The sequence below is a fragment of the Stegodyphus dumicola genome, chromosome 9, assembly GCF_044657685.1.
Source record: "Stegodyphus dumicola isolate Sdum_Otavi_A_Nest chromosome 9, ASM4465768v1".
Taxonomy (NCBI): domain Eukaryota; kingdom Metazoa; phylum Arthropoda; class Arachnida; order Araneae; family Eresidae; genus Stegodyphus; species Stegodyphus dumicola.
Window position 1 is genome coordinate 130,552,479 of NC_140776.1, and position 16,555 is coordinate 130,569,033.

Genomic DNA, 16,555 nt, shown 5'->3' on the forward strand with positions numbered 1-16,555 from the left:
AAAAATTAAGGACTAGACGGTTTTTTCAATATAACAAAAGCTTTCCAAATCAACACATTTAATACCGTAAGATCCCCAATACGTAAGGACATGAGTAATGTAAGTAACACTTACTAAAAGAGAAATCAGAGGGATAAAAAGAAGCTTTATTGAAAAAGTAGCATGGAGCGCAATGCGACTGAAGGCCGAAACATCTCTGTGATAGGTGTCCAGCAAGAAACATCCGGTCTTTTATAGGGGATATGATCTCCCCTGACTGCTAGGCAGGTTTCACAGCATCTGCCCATGCTGAGAATGAGGGTGTCAATGAGTTGTTGAGGCATTGCTGCCCATTCGTCTTGCAGCGCTAATTGAAGCTCCGGAATCGTTACTGGTGGTAAGGTACGAGCTGCCAAGCGTCTGCCTAGAAAATCCCATACATGCTCGATGGCATTGAGATCTGGAGATTGTGCCGGCCAATCCATACGTTCAATATCCTCACTCTCTAAGAGCTGTTCGGCAGCTACTGTGCGATGACATGGTGCATTGTCATCCATGAAAAGGAACTGCGGACCCATAGCGCCTCTAAAAAGACGCACATATGGAAGAAGAATCTTGTTACAATAACGGGTCCCGTTGACTGAACCTGCGTCGAAGATGTGAAGGTCTGTACGACTACCAAGCATGATGCCTCCCCAAACGAGAACACCGCCACCTCCATACCTGTCCCTTTCAATGATGTTCGACGGATGATTGCGGCTTCCTCGCTCTCTCCAGATGAGTATGCGATGAGAATCGTTACTCAGACTGAATCTGCTCTCATCTCTAAAGAGTACTCGTCCCCATTCATTGTCTCTCCAATTCTGGTGTTCCCGGTACCACAGAGAACGCCTTCTCCGATGGGCAGGCGTTAGAGGTACACACCGTACAGGGCGTCGTGCAAACAGACCACCACCGTGCAGTCTTCTGGTCACGGTAAAACGTGATATCGGTCATCCAGTTGCCTGTGTTGTGTGTCTAGCAATTTCTCCCGCTGTCTGCCGCCTGTTTCTTCTGACCTGTAAGGCAATATACCGGTCATCTGCGGGTGTGGTTCCTCGTGGACGGTCACTACTAAACCCCCGTATAGCTGTTCCTGTAGTTTGAAATTGTCTCCAAAGTCGTGAAATGATGCTATGAGCAATTCTGAACTCTGCAGCCACACTTGTCACTCTGTGGCCTTCCTCCAACTTCCCAATGATTCGACCTTGGGTAAAAGCATCCAGATGTCGTCTAACAGATTGATTATTCGCCATTTCTCGCTGAGGCAGCAACTCGGTGTGATTTTAACTGCTATACGGCATGCAATCTCTTTGCCAGAAATACTGATCTTACACCGACAACATGCTTTATACTACTCAGACACTCCCCCATTACGTCTACCTGCATATCTGCGCATGTGCTACCGTACATCACCTTACTTAATCTCCTGAGTGGTCTTTCTGTCCGCTCTGCCTCTTCGTTCAGCTGATATGCTAATTTTTCAACTTCATCCTTAATTTTTGCACACCAGTGTATAGTAGTGTTGTTTCGCATGTCTTTGTTGCCGTGAGGGCAGATGTCATTTTGGGCTGCTCGCTGGGAGGGGGGGGGAAGGTTCAGATACTGGATGGTAAAAGAAAGTCTTAATTGCCGTCTTGCTGCACTTTTTTTTATGAATACTGCAAGTTTAAATAAATGAATTTCTTTCGGACAAAAGGGTGTCTGTAAAATTGATCTTCAGGGGCAGTTTGATTCTTATCTCTTGTTTTTCCGATTGTTAGCTGGGGGTTGAATTTTGGTTTATCACACTTCTGGATGACTCACTGTTTCCAAATGGCCAACCTTTTTTTGTACAGTATCTCTGCTTCGATATTTTTTGGGTGTGTGAAGTTTCTCAGCAAGATAAAGGGAGAAACTCTTGGGTTGGTTAAGTTTAATTTTATGTGTGATTTTTGGGCCTATAGTTTCTGGTTAGTGGAGAAAACGAGGTTTCTTCGGAGCTCGTAGGTGTGTTGAAGGCAAACAGAATCGCGTTTTAGAGTGGTGAAGTTTCTTTAAAAGAGTTAGTGGGGTGTTTTCTCAGCTGCGGCTTGCCCTGCTGTGGGTGGCCTGTGCCATTGGGCTGGAACTGTGTTTTTTTTTCTTTTGGCTTGAGATGTGTATTGTTCCTGCGAGATGTTTCCTATGAGATGTAGAACTTTGTGCGATTTCTTCCGAATTTGAAAATGGACATTTCTGAAATGGTTATTCCAGGAAATTAGATGTTTTTACTCCTAATTGCTCCTTGTAGTTGAAGTTTACCAGTGTTCCAGCCACCTTATTGCAAGCATTCTGGTCGTGGGTCTAGGAATTCAGTCGTTGCTCGTGCAGTCTTCGCCGAAGGGGTTTATTTTCTTTTGGTATTACCATTCATCTACTTCCATTACTTCAGAATTATTGACTTCTGGGCTTCTTCTCTTCTTCAACTGTATTTTGTTTTAAGAGGTAAAGGACTGAAGCCTGGTGGCATAGTGGCTACCGTGTTATGCAGCAGCACCACAGGTCTGGGGCTCGATCTCCGTGCTGGGCAAGGTTGACTCATCCTTTCATCCCTTGAGTGGGTCGATAAAATGAGTACCAAGTTTGCTTGGGCATTAGGGGACCTGCAACAAACTGACCACTTGTTCATCATATATAGAACAATAGGGCATATGCTCATGCACCCTGAGGCCCATGGTCAAGAAGACAGAATTTTGAGCAATGCAAGCTAGAACTGTTGCGCCAATTCCTGAGTTATTGTGAATTTCTGTGTATGCCACCAATATGCAGCAGCTTCTTGTGATGATGGGTTCCTGATGACCAACTGTAAGTTAGCTTATATTTTTATTCATAAGATTATAGTATTTGCCAAGTGAGAGTAATTTTAATTAATCCTTCGTATTTGGGAGAAAGAGAAATTCATTTGATAATAGAGAAAATTGTTAGTGCCTTAAAAGAAAATTTAAAATTATTGTCTAAAAATGTGCAATTCTGTTAATTGTAATTTCTTTATAAGTCTATGTGAGATTCACTTTAAATAACTAATTTAATGTTGTAGGGTGATCAAAATAACCATTTATTATGTTAAGTTTGAACTGTGATCTTGATTAAATGACTTGAAAGAAATACTGTGGAATATTATTTACTATTGCATGTAAAGGGTATTCTGGTCAGCTAAATTAATAAATGGGTTTGATTTGTATATTTTATGTTTTCTTTCTTGGGTCTGTCCAGTCACTCCATTTGTTAGAGCCATAAGGCTTTTAAGAGACATGGAGTTTTACTCAGGGTATTGATAATATTTTTAAGTACTATAAGGATTTTCACAATGCGCCCTTTAATATTTGTACTAACCACTTAATAATAATTATTTGAATTTTGTTTTTGGATAAATTGAAATGATTTTTAGGTGCCAGGAATGTATTTAAACTCTTAATCTTAAAAAAATTTTTTTTTAAGAGGAACTGTTTGACAGTATTATGAATATTTTTTCTTTGATGTTTGTGAGGTTTTGAATTAATGAAAATGAACATAGTTTTTCTTGAGTTACATTAGTAAATAATCGAATATGTAGTTTACTTAAAGCGAAGAAATGATTTTAGGTGGAGAGATAGCATACTTACCCGAGCACCAGTGAAGACTTATTCCTCTTTGTCTTCCATGTTAAGTTTTATTAAGTGTGAATTTGCTTTTGATTGAGTTAATTGAGTCTAGAACAGTTTATTAATTGTAAATTGGGTTAGATCAATCACACAATTCCTCTCCTTCTCTTTTATTCTTATGATTTAAAGTTTCAGATTATTTTCAGTGGAATTTATCATTCTTATTTTTATTTTTTTGAGTTTGCCACCAACCGTGTAAAAGTTTGTACCGAAGAATTCAAGGTACCATCACTAAATTTTTGTGATTTAACAATCGCTGTATGATATTGTCACATGACATAAAAATTTACATAATTCTTAATGTTTGCTTTCTTTTGCAACCAAGGGAAACCTCTCATCATTCAATGGCCATTGTATGTACAGCAGTTTAATACTACAAGTAATAATTCATGAATCCTTCAGACTAGGAAAAATTTCTTTACTGTTCATTCCAAAAACATCATTGCAAGTGCCGAATTTAGAGAGGGCAAGAATTCAAAAATACTCATTGAGGAAAATTTTTAAAAATTAGATTATGTTGATGGGGTTATAGCTCTCTGTTACAAGCCTTTTCACATATATCATAATATGTTTTAATAATAAAGCATAATTTAAAAACGCAACAAAAATAATTTTCTTGATCTTTCACTATTAATGCATGGCGAATGTCGACATTTGCCAGTGTAAGGGGGAAATACAGATATTCAGCAAAAATTTCGGACATACACCAAGCCACTAATGTTGACATTCTCCAGATTTCGGACTTTCGCAGTAACATGTACTACATTAGCTCCAAATGTAGGAATTTTGTGTTTTAAACAATCCAATTGAGTTGAGTGCAAGTAAATAAATGACATCAGCTTGTTCTCACAAGTACAGTGATTTATTTTCACAGCTATATATAGCTTGTTTTTTAATATAAAAACTTCTTGTTGGCGCTAGCATGTTGAAATTGATTCATGTTTATGGCAAAGATGATACTGGCTTAGGAAATGCAGTGTCACTAATATCACTAAAACTCTTTAAGAAAACATGTCAAAGTTCACACTGGTTCAGCTTATGTTATTTCTGGAAAAAACTAATGCAACTAACTTTTTGCAGGTTGCCAGGAACTGGGGCCAAACTATAAGTGTTTGATGCTTTCCCACTGGTTGCTGGTAGGTGTGAACATTACCTAAGATTGATAAGGTAGAGTTACAGAAAAATCTAATTAAAGGAGGATCTGTAAAGACACATATCTGTATTCTTTAAAAACTGTGGTATCAGATTGTATATAAAATTTTAAGAAAAGACTTGTTCCGAAAATGAAAGCCAGAGAACTTAAAGAATTTAACAGTGCAGTTAAACTAATTTTAAACACTAATATAATAAAGGTGTAAAGATTTTGTGACAGATGGCTGTCAGGGAGGCCAAGTTTCCATGAACAACTAAATCTGTACTGTAATTGTGAATATGCACTTTTTCTGTGTTAAACTTTGTACTTTCTTTCTTTTAAATGTTATGGCAGTTTGTGTTAGGATTGAGTCAGCAAGCATATTACATAAAAGTATTGTATATTATTTAAGTTTATTTCTCTTTTCTATAATTTGAAACTCACTCTTTATTACTAAGTCTTTATTTTTAAAATGTTTTTTTGTTTAAATAACTTATCCTTAGAAGTTAATGAACACAAAGTTAGACTTTTGAAACAAAATATATCAATAATACTCTAATTATAGCATTACTACAATAATCTGCCAAATTACATTAGGAATTATTTGAATAATGTGTGATGTTTAATACTTTTTAAGTATCATTTTAGTTTTTATTTTAGATGAAATCTTGAAACATACATAAAAATGAGTAATTTTTTTTAAAATGTTATTTTTTATTTTTGTTTTAGAGGAAGGCCTGGGATATTCATAAAAATGAGTGTAAATGCATAATGAGAGCCAGTCCAAAACAGCCCTCTGCTTCCATGCGTTTGATCTCTCAGATTTTCTTTAAAATAAAAGTAAGTTAACTGCAGTAATTTTACTCTAGACATTGTCTAATGATTGAAGTTTTAATCTTTTTAATTTTTATTTAATTTTCTAGAAATGTGCAAATATTAAATTTACCATTTGTATAAAGTTTCCTTTTAATTAATAAGCTAAAAATTTCTTTCCTGTTCTGAGCTCATGGGTATCTTTTTAACTGCTATTTGTTTTCATTAAAGTGCATGTTCTGTTGATGAAGATTTGAATAGAATGATAGTACACTTTAAGTAAAATGTCAGATTGTAAACAGTGTACTATATATTAAATTTTGATTCTGTAAAAATTCTTATTTAAAAAAAAATTCAGAAGTTTAAAAAGCATTTGAAAATTATTGCAATTGTATTGGAGAATTTAATATTAAAGTGTTTAGTTTTAATGTCAGTTAAGTAATATACAAATGTAATAGCTGATGACTGACTGACAGATATAGCAAGCTCAAATTGTTCAGTGATTATTTGTTATTATCATGCTATGCATAGGATTATTTCTATATTTAACACTTTCAATTAAAAAACTAAGAAAAAGAATGCATTAGGCCTACCAATTTAAAATTTTTATCATTTGTGTAATTTCGGATTATCGGTTTTTCCGGATTATAGATCATCAATTTAAATCTGGTAAGATGGCATGCTGAAATTATAAAATTTAAAATATGAAACCGTAATTTATGAAATAAAGAGCAATTATGATCTAAAGGGTATCAAAATTCACAAAAAAAAGTTTAATATTTATTTGTTTCTTTATTAAACATTTCTTTCAACGGGTGCATGCAGAAAGCATACATTACGCATAGTCGAAATTAGAAAATTGCAAAAAGAAAACTATTTGATGTGTATTCGTGATATTTATAATGACGAGGAATTCGATTTAAATCAATAAATTTAAATAAAATCCCCCCCTCCCCGGCCGAGCAGCATGAAATTGATAAACAGATTTTGGAATGGTTAGAGAAACAAAGGACATGCCTTTATCCATTTTTTGCAGCAATTCCACTTTTTGTTTGATGGATATCGAAACATGCTTTCACTTTGTAGATCCTTTGGCAGCTCCAGAATCGGAAATTCTTTTTGACATAATCGAAAGTTCAAGCTTACTTTTATACAATTGCTGTAACAGTCTGTAAAAAATAATAAGCCGGATCCAATTCGAAGATTAAGGAACAACACAATCTGCAACATTACCTGAAATAAATAATTATATAATTTTAGCTTAGTTTATACCGTCTACTATACATTAAATGCGCATGCGTAAACGTATTACGCGCATGCGTAAAGGCATTATGCGTTTACGCATGTGCGGAAAGTTTGTAGCTTTGAGGTCCGGATTAAAGACTTTTGACTGTATGTGCATTGATATCACATTTTGTTGATGTTACAGAGCAGATGCAGATAAAACAGAAGCCTAAGTATGTTGTGTCAGATTTCTTTTAACAGAAACAATTTCTATCATCCAGAATTACTTTTTCCCAATTTTAAATCACACATATTTTGACAAAATTAGTAATAATGCACTAAAATAATCCATTGTTATTTACACTCCTCAGCCTAGAAAATTCTAGACCAAATCTAAGATTCAGATGTGGAAATAAAATTGATGCTTCCTTAATCTCCAGTGAACACATCTGTAGAAGTTCTAATGCAACTTAGAATGTAAGAGGTGAATCTTGTGATAAGAATGCAAAAAAGAATTTGGTGTGTTTCTGAAATATTACACTATTTTTCTGCCACTTCTTACTATTGCACTGATGTCTGTCAAAACTTGAGAGCTTTTAATTTTTTGTTTGATAAATCAAGATATAAACAAGTAACTCAGAAAATTCAAAAGAACTGCATGCTTTGCAAAAGATAAAATACTTAAAAAAAAGTGCTAATAAAATTTACATTTATGTTATTGCAAGTGGTTGCATAAAACCCATGCTGGAAGATTATTATATAAACTGTAGATTGTTGCTGGCATTTGTTGCAAAACAAATAACTGTTTCTAAATTGTTGAAAAAAGAACTGCAAAAAATTTAATGGAGATCATTATTGATAATGTAGCCAAGGACTCAATATTTACAAGTTGTTGGAAAGGAAAGTCAATGCAGCTGTATGTAAGGGTTACTTAAATGTTGTTGGAGACTTTTTGTCAACACAAAATTCTTGCAGATCAAAAAATGATACTTTCTGATTATCTGCAGCACCTTTTTGAAAATTCAGCAACTCATTACTGACTAATTTTTTGGCAATCTAATATGCAAAAAGTAATAGCCATTTTTAGAATGATAGCACGCTAATTACTGCATACAATAACAATCATGTAAAAAAATTCTGTAATAAAATACCTTTGATATGCTGCTCTTCCTATGCACACAGAAATCTGTTTAGCTTAAAAAAATCAGAGGATTGTACGTATTTAATGCTGCGCATTCTGCTGTTGTCCCCATGTATACCGTGATCTGTTTTCACTAGTAAAAGATCAGAGAATTGCATAAATTTGACATCCTGCATTCTAGTCTAACACTTTGCTTGCAATTTTTCACATTGCATTTTCATAAAATTCGATTGTTTCAGAAATACAGCTTAACAAAAAGTGAATTTTCGCATTCTCTGCTGTTGGCTAAAATGTCATTACTGACAATGTTTTCTTTTTCATCAGCCAGCAAATTTCAAAGTCCCATTACAAATCATTACAAGATAAATAAAAAGTGCACTTAGTACAAAAACAAACACTAATCAGAAAAATGACTTTTAAATTTAGAGGTCTGCATGTTTGTGCATATGTGGGTTGCTATATAAATACATTTTTCTTAAGTCATGGATTGTGTGTCACTATTTTAATGACGTAGTATATTGCCTTGTGAATTCTTTTCTTGGCTAGAAGATTTTGTGGATAATCAGAAAGAACTGAAAAAAAAAAAAAAAAAAAAAGTATTGTGAAGAAAATGTTAACCAAAGTTACTTTGGTTTCCCTACAGTGCCTACATTACATTTAACATCAACAGTGCCAAAGTATCATTCATAATAATATTTTTGCTTTCCGTACAGTGCTTAAATATATTATGTGAAATCAGCTGAAAATATTAGTACTAGTAATACCTTCTGATTATCCATACTCCCCCCTACCAAAAAGTCACTAATGGTGTGGCAGTTTTGGAGAAAAATATTTAATTGTGTATTTACATCTACTTCAATGATGTATCCAGTGTCACCATTTTTTTTTTTTTTTTTTTTTTTGTTTTGTTCATCAAAAAATAAAACACTTGCATTTTTGGAGAAATACTTCTGCAGTGTTTTCTGCACTGTTGTTCTCCACTCTGTTTTCACTAAAAAAAAAAAAAAAAAAAAAAAAAAAAAAAAAAATCAGAGATTTGCACAAAAGTTGCTTTGTCTTCAACCTCAACATAGTGTATTGACCAAAATCACAATTGCCCAAGAACTGTTGAAGCTTCAAAGTAATGAAAACAAAAGAGGGCAAACTCACTAGTTTCATTACATTTCATTATGATAAAAACAGATGTACTCAATGCTAATTAGAAAAATGACTTTAATTAATTAGATGAATTAAAAGAAAGCAAATCCCTATGTACTCAAACACACACATGCTACACACATACCAACCTGGATTGCCACATTAATACTTTTTGATGATATGGTGCATTGCTTCATCAGTACTCTTTTGTGGCTTTTCAGTGAGAGTGTAGATAATCACAAAGTACCATATTAGCCAAAGGGCATTATGAGTTCAAACACCACAGTGCAAACTCAGAATATTTCAAAGCAATATGAGGTTCCTAATAAATTTTAATATGTAGCAAATGAAGTTTCTAATGAGTTTTAACATTGTGAAAGTTAAATAATTTTGAAAAAGATGCTAACTTCCTTTCACAGTAGACAATTTTCTCCAAATATATTTAGACTAGAATTTTATTTAAATTCATGTGAAATTTAATGTTTTTCTAGTCTTTATTTTAAAGCAAGAAAGTAAAAATATGCAACATTAAGAATAGAAAAATAGCTGTTTATGTTCTTTTGTCTTGTATGATTTTCATTAATTTTTCTGTAATTCATTTCTGTTTTTAACATAGAAATATGGTTATGATGAGCCATATGAAGAAATTCACGATCGTAAAGTTTCTTTTCGAACACTGATGTCACGTGAGTAATTTGATCAAACCTTTTAGTTAACTAACTATATTAAGTTAAATAAGTGTTTTTTTAAAAATTTATCATGAAAGCAAAAACTGAAATGTAAAATCAAGATTTTTAAAATTCATGTATAGTATACTTTCAGTTTAATTTGCATTAACATATAAAATAATGTGCTGATATGTTCTTTTTTTATATGAGTTATTCATTGTAGCTAATAAATGTTTTGTATTTCATAAATGGTGTCTACAATAATTTCCTATTGTTTTCATGTATTTAGATGCTTCAGAAATAAAGCAAAATGGAAAGGCTTGTCAGCAGATGGTGGCATTAATAGGCACTCTCAAAGACTACATTGGGCAATGTAACATACCACCTACTGAGGAATTTATTGAAATATTTGGAAAAGTAAGCAAAATAGCAATATGAAAATCTGTTTATATCTCTATGTGTTCACTTTCTTACATAAATTCTTTTGACATTGAGCTTATATTTCAGTTGCAATTTTATTATTTTTTATTACACCTCAAAGGAGATACATTGTTTTTATCTAATGTGTAAAATCACGTCCTGGAAAAATAAAATCCACAAAGAATGGAAAAAAACCTGAAGCAACATTTAGTTGCTATGCACTATAGTAAATATTGTCACTGTACAAAAAATCTTTTAATTTTTATGTGCACCCTCATGCGTAGCTTGTTTTTTGAAGTGTTGCCATTTGGCAAAGCTTAAGTTTTTTTTTTTTTTTTTTTAGCTTTCAGAATTATTTAGTCTGTTATTAATTAACAAACTGAGCTGTTTAAAAGCTATGAATGCAGATTTTAAGAGTTTGTATCTTTATTTTACTTTTTAAGTAATGCTATTTAATTGCTATATTTGCAGCTTTGTTTTCTTGATTAAAGTCTGTTTCTTAGACCATGTTGTTGTTATTTATTTTTTTAAATATATTTTTAATTTTACTACCTTCTTCTTTGACATTTTGGGTTGTAATTAAAAGTTTTCAGTGTACAGTCTTTTTAAATTTTTCTTTTTATTATGATTATTTAATTTTGTGTTAAAAATGTTTTAAATTGAGCAGTTCAAAGCTGTGTATGATAAATGCTTGTACAGATTAACAAAATAACAATTTGTGTACAATTCTTAACCCTTCAATCAACATTTTAATTTAAAATTAGGCAAAAGAAGAAAAATAAATTTGGCATAGATTTTGAATTAAAACTGTGTCTGTTTTGAGGATGATCAGAAGAGAGAGCTGTTTCTGGTCACCTTTAAAATCAATAATTGTTCAAATCTAAGCAAAATTAATCTTGCTTTTTCCTTAATTTATAATTTTAGGCTGATATATTCAGGGTTCGTATGGTCCGTAAGAGTCCTTAAAAGTCTTTAGGTTTTTTTAATCGATTTTTGGTCCTTAAAAGTCCTTAATTTTGGCCAAAATCGGCAGAAGGTCCTTAATTTTAATAATCTGAAATTCTGTCTGTTTTTATGACTGCCATTTTGGGTGTGAATTAGCATTTTGCAGGAATATTTTTTGGCGATTCACTGACAAATATGGCTATTTTGTGAATGGTTCATGAGTTATTCCTATTTGTAATATAAGTAATGGTTAGATACTCGAGTTTCTGAGCAAGAAGTGAAACATAAGCATTTCAAAATTGTTTCATTTTTTGTAATGAAAAGCTCCCAAACAATTTTCCGCTTTTAGGGATGTGAATTCTTTTATTAAACGGTTCTAAACTTGGCGATTTTAAGATCGGTTTCTATAGAAAATTTTTTTAATTCCGAGATCTGGGAATTTTTTCACGATTTTTTTAAAACATTCTAACATTGATAAATTTCATTAAAATAATGGTAATATATTGGAATTATATTTAAGAAATAACATTAAAATAAAGCATTCTTATTTTTCACTGTCATATTATGAAGTTCCATTTTGGCCACATATTATACAATTTTTTTGAATCTGAAATATAAGCAAGGAATAATGCTATAAAGCACAGTTTACGAAACAGTTTTTAGAAAAAGCAAAATAGCTATATAATTAATTAAAAATGTCTTTTTAATTTTTTCATGGTGGGAATTTTTTCCATTTCTCAGAATGATCAGAATTCTCAGAATATGCATCAGTTTTCTCTATAAAATTAATTTCACACTTCTTTCCTCCGATTTTTTCTAAAAACATTTCTGGATTTTTGCTGTTACAGAATTGGTAATTTTTCTGTAGGATTTTGGACTTTGAAGCTTGAAACGTTTAGAAAGATTTCAAGGCAAATTTATAGACCCACGATTCTAAAAGATTCCAGAAAAATGTGATAAAATGAAAAATGTCTCCATGGTAGTAACATGCAGTTTCTTGGATTTTGGAGAACATCTGGAAGAACAATGAAATCATAATATTTGAATGTTTAACTTCTGATTCTAAAATCGCTTTCTTAACATTTTTATCTTCCCTTTATTTTGTCTACTTTTCACTAGATACAAGCATGAAAAATATCAAAAGTACTTCTAATCTTATCATATGGACAGGCATTATAGAAAGGAATTTTTTTTATTAATAAAGAAATTGAAAACCGACAATTCAAAGGATTCATCTAATATGTCTTAATGCATCATACACAGAGCTGGCGCTAGGCATTTTGTCACCTGATGCAGTCTCTGTGGATCCTAAATTCTGATGCCTGGTGCCATTCTAAATTTTGCTTTCAATGCTTGCTCTAAATTCTAAAAGTTTTGCCATTTCTAGATTTTTTGGCTAAGTGTGTCCCTAAATTCTAAAAATTATGCCACACCAGCCCTATGACCAGACCTTATCATATGTATTTCATATTTCTTCTGAATGTTCATATTAGTAAAGAAATACAATTAGCAGCTTTTTCCATACATTCTAAAGGCATTTAGTCTTTTAGAATAAAAGAAGTCTTTAATTAAATCTAAAAAAATTAAAGCGAAAAGGAAACGTGTTGAAAAAAGAAACTAAATATGTAAAGAGAAAGAAAATTATTCTTCAAAGATATGTACAGTTATTATTATATAAATTACCCAGTTGTTTACAGTTTCAGCCTTTACTATTGTTTCCCATTTCTATTTACTCATCAGAATGCAAATCACTTAGATAGTTTTTAAACTGAGTTTTTTGGAGTGTAAGACGAGTGTTTCTGAACTCCACATGCTCCCTGCATTAGTTCCTGTCAGCTCTGATGATTTGTAATTATTAGTCTTTCCATTACTGCCGCTGACATTTGAGTTTTTTATGACAATAGAGTTACTGAACCAGATTAAATTGAAATTAAATTGTATAGTTTTTGACCACTAGTCCATATTTTTAGTTTGAATTTCATTCTTCTTATTTAGTTATATCACCACAAACTGTATTTTATTTTGAGCATAAGAACATGCCTATATGTTCCAAGTTCTTTTTAAATAAGAAGCTTATTTAAACCTTTATTTAAATTTATTATCTGATTTATAGTTACTTTCAGACATAGTGATAATTTCTTTCACGTCTGTCGGGGGGGGGTTGGACTATTTAACTTTTACCAGATCAAGTAAACCCTCATAGGTAGTACATTGTGGAGAGGTTGGCAGTTAGGAGATAAAACATGCAGAAACTGATGAAAACATTGTTTTGCATATTGAGACACATTTCTAATTGTTAGAAAACATGCGTAAGGAGAAGAAAGTAGAGAAAGAAGTAGACTTCTGAAGTAGAGAACTGACAGTCAAATAAAGAAATATATAGCCTTTCTGATTCAGTACTCTCTGAAAATTCTTACCATCGTGTACGATATCTCTTAGAAAATTCTTTGTCATAATAGCAAAAAATAGTATCACTCAAAGAGAAAGTAACACTGCCAATCTGGAGTTAAATCCCTGAAATCTCAATCCTTTTAAAAAATTTGATCTTGGCCTCATACTTGTGTATTTTTCTTCAGACATTGTGAGCAGTAATAGTTGAGAGAAAATTTTTTCACAAGTTAAGCTTAGCTTTAGCTAAGTGGGCCAAGATTTTATTAAAGAAGAGATGTAAGCTTTCAAGAAATGGAAGCATGCCAAGAAAAGATGGAAGGGGCCATTAAATCATTCAAAGAAAGACTGAAGCAGGTCAAGCGGAAATCAAAAGAGAAATTTCTACCATAACAGAAAACTAATTTGAGGATATTTAAGGCAGAATAAACACTATTGAAAATAAAGTTAGAGAAACTGATGAAAGAGGTTCTTCTTCAAAACAACAAATTGAAGAAAACGTTTCTGCTGCCGAAGAACAAATTGGAGAAAAAGTTTCTGCTGTCAAATAAAACATTGAAGAGAAAATTTCTGTGGCCAAACAACATATTGATGACAGAGTTTCTGCTGCTCTCGCCAAGGAAGTTGACAGCTTTAAGAAATCTATTCTAATGGTAAGAAACAATTCTGACAAATTTACATTTTTATCTGTGTCATCTTGACCCTCTGTAAAGCTACTCACATATGATGGAAAGACCTCCTGGCAAGTGTACAAGATGCAGTTCTGTATAGTGGCAAATGCAAATGAATGGAATTCTGAAGCTAAAGCTGCTGCTTCTCTGAGAGCAGACGCAGTGGATATCCTGCTCAAAAACAAAAAGTCTAGACTTTGAAGCTCTATCCGGCACATTGGAGCTGCAGTTTGGTGATAAGTATATGAAAAGACTATAGTAGACTTCAGCTGAAATCTAGTCAGCAGAAACCCATGGAAACACTCCAGGAGTTCGCCACAGATGTTGAAAGTCCATCTTAACTCATGTTTTAGGATTGTTCAACAGAAACAAGGAAAATGTTGTCCTTGCAGTATTCATTAATAACTTGTGGAATCCTGAGATGCAAGAAACCCTGCAGGATTCTGAGATACATAAAATCATGTAAATATCAAATGTCAAAGGGGAAAAAAAAAAAAAAAAAAAAAAAAAAAAACTTTCATGTACACTACGAAATTCAAGGAAACTGAGCAAGTAACTTGTACAGATCATCATCCAATTAGAACTGCTCAAGTCCAGAGGAGCAAATGGATCAAGTGACTACTCATGTAGACAATTGAACTAGGCAAGTCAGTGCCTTGAGGCAGAATAGGAGTAACAAAGTGATCCTAAAGCGCTGGAAATGCAATGATGAAGGCCACATACAAAGGAACTGCAGAACATCCCAAGGCATGGAAGCTAAAACTGCTTCTCAGCAAGGAAGCAAGAAATAAATTAGGGGTTATATAGTGGAACAGAGGTTGCCAGATATTGAGAAGCCTCCTTTTAAAGTGTTTCAGACTTCTGCAGTAGTAATGGATTCTTTATCATGGGTCATATGAGTGGAGTTCCTTGCCATATATATGACTGTTGATACAGCAGCATCACATGCATATGTGGCAAGTATTAGAGATCCTTGTATACTCAGACTTTGTAAGGAAACACAGTTTTTCTATGGACTTTAAAAATAACGAATTGCATTCTGCTTCTGACAACATAACACCGTTCAGAATTAAAGATGAAGGAGTTGAATTGGTCCACCAAATAATAGCTCAAAATGATATCATAGTACTTGCAAGAACAGAGTTTTTACTACCTAGCACCATAGCTGAAAACAGAAATTTCTGGTATTTCATAATGGAATTTCGTAAGAATCGTAACTGCCTTAAAGGAGTACTAGTAGCCTCGGGACTTGTCGACCTATCGAGGATTGTCATCCTGCTGAGAGTTGGCAACATAAGTAATAAGGTAAAAGTCATTAGGAAACATGAAATGATTACAGCCTGTACTCCAGAGACTTGCCTTAAATAAAGCAATAGTCCTACAGTCTCCGTATATTTGGAGATCCTAACATCAGAGTTATTGCAAAATGCACAACTTTTTTCTCACGCATCATTTGACGTAGGTCATACCAGTTTGGCACAGCATAGAATGAATACCGGGATCATCCACCACCCAAACAACATCCAAGACATCATAGTTCAGATCCGTAAGTCATCGAAGTCTAAGCCTAAAGTTGTTCATTATGACAGGCTAGCTGCTTACTGTGGCCATAGTGCATAATCCCCATTGTGTAAGTAATGTAAATAGTTTTACTAAGATTATTGTCCTGTGTGTATGTAAATTTGTAAATTCATGCATTTATTTATTGATTTATTATTTGATTTGTTACATATTATTTGTTGAAATTATTATTTTAGTTCTGCATTGATTTTCCTTAGTTTTGCCTGGGAGGTGCAGCCCTTGGGAAGGGGGCAGTGTTACAGATTTTGTATATAGGAAAATAATTTTAGTGAAATTATATGTAAAATTGTAGTATCTCTTGCATAATATAACATGAAGTGTCTCGAAAATGAGAAACTTTTTTGGAAATATAAGAGAACAATAAGAATTTTAGAAGGGCAAGTCTATTTAATATTGAGGTAAATGGCTATCTGGCTAAATGGGTGATATATTGCCAAGCTGGTGATGTTTTTGGTAATTAATTTTTGTTACCAAACCAACGAGAAATGGCCAAAAGTAACCAAACTTGGCAACCATTTGATGACATATTAGTCCAATCTCTGTGTAACTGTAACTGGTACTGTAATTAAATAACTGTATTTATCCCTATATGTAAATGTAATCATATCCAGACCTTATATATTCTTTCCAGTAATTTCGAGAAATGGAAAGTCCAGGAAGTTCCTCTTTGGCCTGGCAAAACTATGTAAGATCGGAGAGAGCATCAGTTCACAGTTTTTAGTTCAGACTTGAATTCAAAATGTTGAGAGATTCAT

The 16,555-nt window shown here is 33.0% G+C and overlaps 1 protein-coding gene across 5 annotated transcripts in view; it reads left to right on the top strand.

Moving 5' to 3' along the window:
• The window catches only part of LOC118196812 (histone-lysine N-methyltransferase SMYD3-like), a 61,155-nt gene that overhangs the window by 8,111 nt on the left and 36,489 nt on the right, over positions 1 to 16,555 (top strand). For 4 of the 5 annotated variants that reach the window (XM_085824120.1, XM_085824122.1, XM_085824119.1 and 1 more), the window contains exons 3-5: positions 5,542 to 5,652; positions 9,744 to 9,813; positions 10,085 to 10,212. In XM_085824120.1, coding sequence (XP_085680246.1) covers positions 5,542 to 5,652; positions 9,744 to 9,813; positions 10,085 to 10,212 — 309 coding nt within the window. Of the gene's footprint in view, positions 1 to 4,780; positions 4,817 to 5,541; positions 5,653 to 9,743; positions 9,814 to 10,084; positions 10,213 to 16,555 lie in introns of those variants that run through there. The other variant, XM_085824121.1, reaches the window with a different exon arrangement.